The following is a 4,011-nucleotide window of genomic DNA, read 5'->3' as shown; positions in this document are numbered from 1 at the left end:
GGGGGGGGGGGGGATGGAGGAGATCCTCGTACGAAAAGGACTATGGAAACGTGAAGATGGGGTAGATGGGCTGTTCTGGTACTCGCTCTTCCCCCCGAAAGGTCACCGGACGTTGCAATGGCGTGGCGCATGCTCCTTCGGCGCTGCTGTGGCCCTAGGCAAGAATTCCCTTGGACGGCAGAGAGGGAAAGTGCCGCCGGACGGATTACAGTGTCAGTGGCATTAACCGGTACCTACTGCGAATGATAATAATAAGAATTCATGGCCCTGCGGGCACCGTGAGCACGTCCACCTGAAATCGGGCCACGTTGCAACTGCACCGGAGAAAGTGACGTCTATAGGGATCGCTGAAGTTTTGAGCGGGAATTCCTGTTACGTTTTACTGGTCCAGCGGACGGTCGTAGCAGTTATCTTTTTTTCGACGCTCTTTGCTAGACGGTAGCTGGGCTGTTGATGAATGATCGGATTTGTAATTTGGCGATTTAATCGGTAGAACCGATCGAGGACTTTGATGGGACGTCAATGAGACTTTAATGGGACATGTTGAGGAACTTTGGAAAATTGACGAAATTTAATTTTTTTTTTGAGTGGATCATTATTTTACTTTTTGGAATTTGGCACGAGAAATTCCACTGATGATCTTGAGCGAGGGTGTAGCATGTGAGTGCGTGTGCGTGCAAGAGAGAAGATGCGAAAAGGCGGTCTGGAGAGTATGCCAGTGTCTAGCATCCTCCTCTTGGCAGAAGAAGGAGCCTGTGTAGTAGCGTTGGATTTGGAGGTGAGAGTGAGAGAGAGCGAGAGAAGAAGGAGATTGAACGTGGAGAAGAGAAGCACAGACTGGTTCACCTGCATTGCTAACATTGCGCGGGCTCAAGGCCAGGGAGTCTGAGAGATCGAGGGCCAGACCAGGTCCGAGATCGGGTCGGGTCCTCCTTCCCTCGAGTTTCCTGCAAATCAGCACTCGCAGTCGGGTCTTGTGCTCTTACTTTCCTCTGAGCTCTCTCGCTCCTCACTGGTCTCCTCCCGACGATGGCATAGCTGCTCTCAGGGTCCCCCTTCTGTGTGAACGGATAAGAAATTGCCCGTACGAACGTAAAAAGGGAAGGAATCAAGGAGAACGTTGTCATTTCTGTTGCAGGCTGCAAGATCAAGGCACTACGGGCCAAGACCAACACCTACATAAAGACACCGGTGCGCGGCGAGGAACCTGTCTTCGTCGTCACCGGACGCAAGGAGGACGTCGCCAGAGCGAAGCGCGAGATCCTCTCCGCGGCAGAGCACTTTTCCCAGATCAGGGCCTCGCGAAAGAGTTCCCTGGGCGCGTTATTGGGCGCACCACCTGGACCACCAGCATCCGTTCCCGGTCATGTGACCATCCAAGTACGAGTACCATACAGAGTCGTGGGTTTGGTCGTGGGGCCCAAGGGTGCCACCATCAAGAGGATCCAGCATCAGACTCACACGTACATCGTGACTCCAAGTCGCGACAAGGAACCCGTCTTCGAGGTCACTGGACTCCCGGAGAACGTCGAGGCTGCCAGACGCGAGATAGAAGCTCATATCGCTCTGAGAACGGGCACGGGACCCGGGGTCGAGGAGGCTGATCTCCTGGGGGCCTTGTGCAGAGGAGGACTCGGCTCGATCCTGGGCTGCCTGGATCCACCAGGATCCAACGGGTCCAATGGCTCCAGCGGCGCCTTCTCCAGCAGTGGCAGCTGCAGCAGCTCCTCCAGCAGCTCTGGTGCACCGGGACTCAATGATCTGGTCGCCATTTGGGGTGCTGGTCTAGAACGCGACGAGGGTCTCGGGGAATCGCCGTCCTTCGAATCTCAGGCCGTCTCCGCCTCGTCGATCTGGTCCTTTCCTGGAGTCGCTCTACCGTCGAGACCCTCGCCTCCAGCATCGGCCAGCCCTGCCTCACCCACAGACTCTCTCCTCGGTGGCGGAAGTGCCGGTGGACGTCGGGAGTGCGTTGTGTGCGGCGACAAGGAAGTCACCGCGGCTCTTGTACCCTGCGGACATAACCTCTTCTGTCTCGACTGCGGAAACCGCGTCTGCGAGAGTTCCGACCCCAGTTGCCCGGTATGCTCGAGGCCTGTCCTCCAGGCTCTTCGCATCCTCTCCTAAGTCCAACTAAAATTGACGTCCCCGTCGTCATCGCGCCGGTCACCGATCGTCTCAACGGCAGTGCCATCTGCTGGTACCCAAGGAAGACGTCCTCAAGGACGGACCGGGTCCACGTCTTGGTACGGTGACGCGACGCGACGACGCGCAGCTGGACGCATAGGAGAACGAGGACGACGTACCTTGGAGACGCGCACAACTATTAATTCCACTGCTGCTGCCAATAAACTAGTTCGGGAATGATAGCCGTTCGTATATATTCCTGGATGAAGAAGAAGAAAAAAAAAAGAGAGGAAACCGGATACAACGAATCGCTAATATTGCTAAGTGTCAAAACCGACGCCGACGGGGAGCGTCGCGTTCCAAAGAGATCATCTGTGACGACCCTGCCAACGCCATCATCATCAGGACCATCGCTAGCAACGCTAGTACCATCTACCGACACCAGAGCCATCTTCAATCGCTGTCAGCGCTACATTCAACATTTACTCGCGTGGCGGCGCCACCGTCGACAACCACCACCGAATGGACCTTTCCGTTTCTATGATCTCCTTCAGATAATAACGCGTCGCCACTTACATTCTGACACAGTCAGACAGTAGTTACTGCGAAAGGTATTTCATAAAAGAACAAAAAAGAAAATGGAGACGATGCCGTTACGAGTATCGTTAACGGGGGCAAAGGTCAGCCGTTAACGAACCTCGTCATCGTCGCCATCTTGAAACGGTGGATGTTACGTGGGACGAGGGTCGACAAATATTTTGGGGTTGGGGGTGAAAATTCGAAATATACATATAACCCATTTTTAAAAAAATTTCCAAATCCATTAACAGTACTCGATAACTCTTATTCATCTGATAGAGATGGCAGTTAGGTTAGGGCCGATAATCATCTCGGGTGAGGAAGAAGAAAAAAAAAAGAATTTAATTAAATAAACGAGGGTTGCTTACGGACACGTGATTAAAATCGTCATACATAGAAAAAAATGGACACGGACAGTACACATGCACTTTACACGCGCGACTCACATGCAAATCCACGTACGCCGACACACATGACTCACGGGTAATTTTTGGACGAAAGCGGGCATCTTAAAAAAAAATTTGAGAGAGGTTAATGACAAGACACGCATTTTACAATTAATACGGCTACGTAAAGGCTTTTAAACCTAACATAACCTCTAAAAAACACAATTACACAGAAATTTTTGTATGGGATTGCTACGGTGTCCGCGACCAATCCTAGTTTCCTCCTGTCGTTATGAATGGCGAACGGTTTGAGTGTTAGGTATGTAAGATATACAAAGAAAAAAGGGGGAAAAAAAAAACAGAAAAAAAGAAAAAGAAAAGAGCGAGAGACGAAAACCGGCGAGAAATTCGAGAATCCACTGACGTAGTCGCGGACACGTGGCGTGACCAACGAATTTGGTATTAAAAAAGAAAATCTCCGTAAGGAAGTCTGAGAGCTAGATGAATATATAAAAGAGAGGGGGGAAAAGAATAAGGAGAAAGAAAAGTTAAAGAAAAGTGAAAAAAAAAATACGAGCGCAAAATCTCGGCCCGCCGAATACGTATGTATTCTTCATTCCACCCGCCATCCCTCGCTTAGAGTATTAAATAATAATACCCATACCTTTATATAAACGATATAGTAATATTTAAAATAATATATAAACATAAAGTATAATATTTTATCGAGGAAGAATTTAGATTTTGTATTTTTGCGCGTTCGCCGATGGGACGACGGGCGGAAAACCGGAAGCCGTGTATTTCCCTGTATTACGTGTATATATCCGGTATATATATATATATATATACACACACATATGTATACAACGCAACGTATACAAGGCGTATTAATATATTTATATATTTATTATTATTATTT

General features: G+C 49.6%; 1 protein-coding gene across 1 annotated transcript in view; it reads left to right on the top strand.

The window, feature by feature from the left end:
* The window catches only part of LOC107265542 (RNA-binding protein MEX3B), a 28,555-nt gene extending 25,114 nt beyond the window's left edge, over positions 1-3,441 (top strand). The window contains exon 3 of the mRNA XM_015735121.2: positions 1,139-3,441. Within this exon, the coding sequence (XP_015590607.1) occupies positions 1,139-2,127 (989 nt within the window). The 3' untranslated portion in view covers positions 2,128-3,441. The remainder of the gene's footprint in view (positions 1-1,138) is intronic.
* Positions 3,442-4,011: the final 570 nt, after the last annotated feature.

The sequence above is a fragment of the Cephus cinctus genome, unplaced genomic scaffold (genome assembly GCF_000341935.2).
Source record: "Cephus cinctus unplaced genomic scaffold, Ccin1 Ccin1_scaffold0228, whole genome shotgun sequence".
Taxonomy (NCBI): Eukaryota; Metazoa; Arthropoda; class Insecta; order Hymenoptera; family Cephidae; genus Cephus; species Cephus cinctus.
This window is presented reverse-complemented; position numbering and strand designations above follow the sequence as displayed.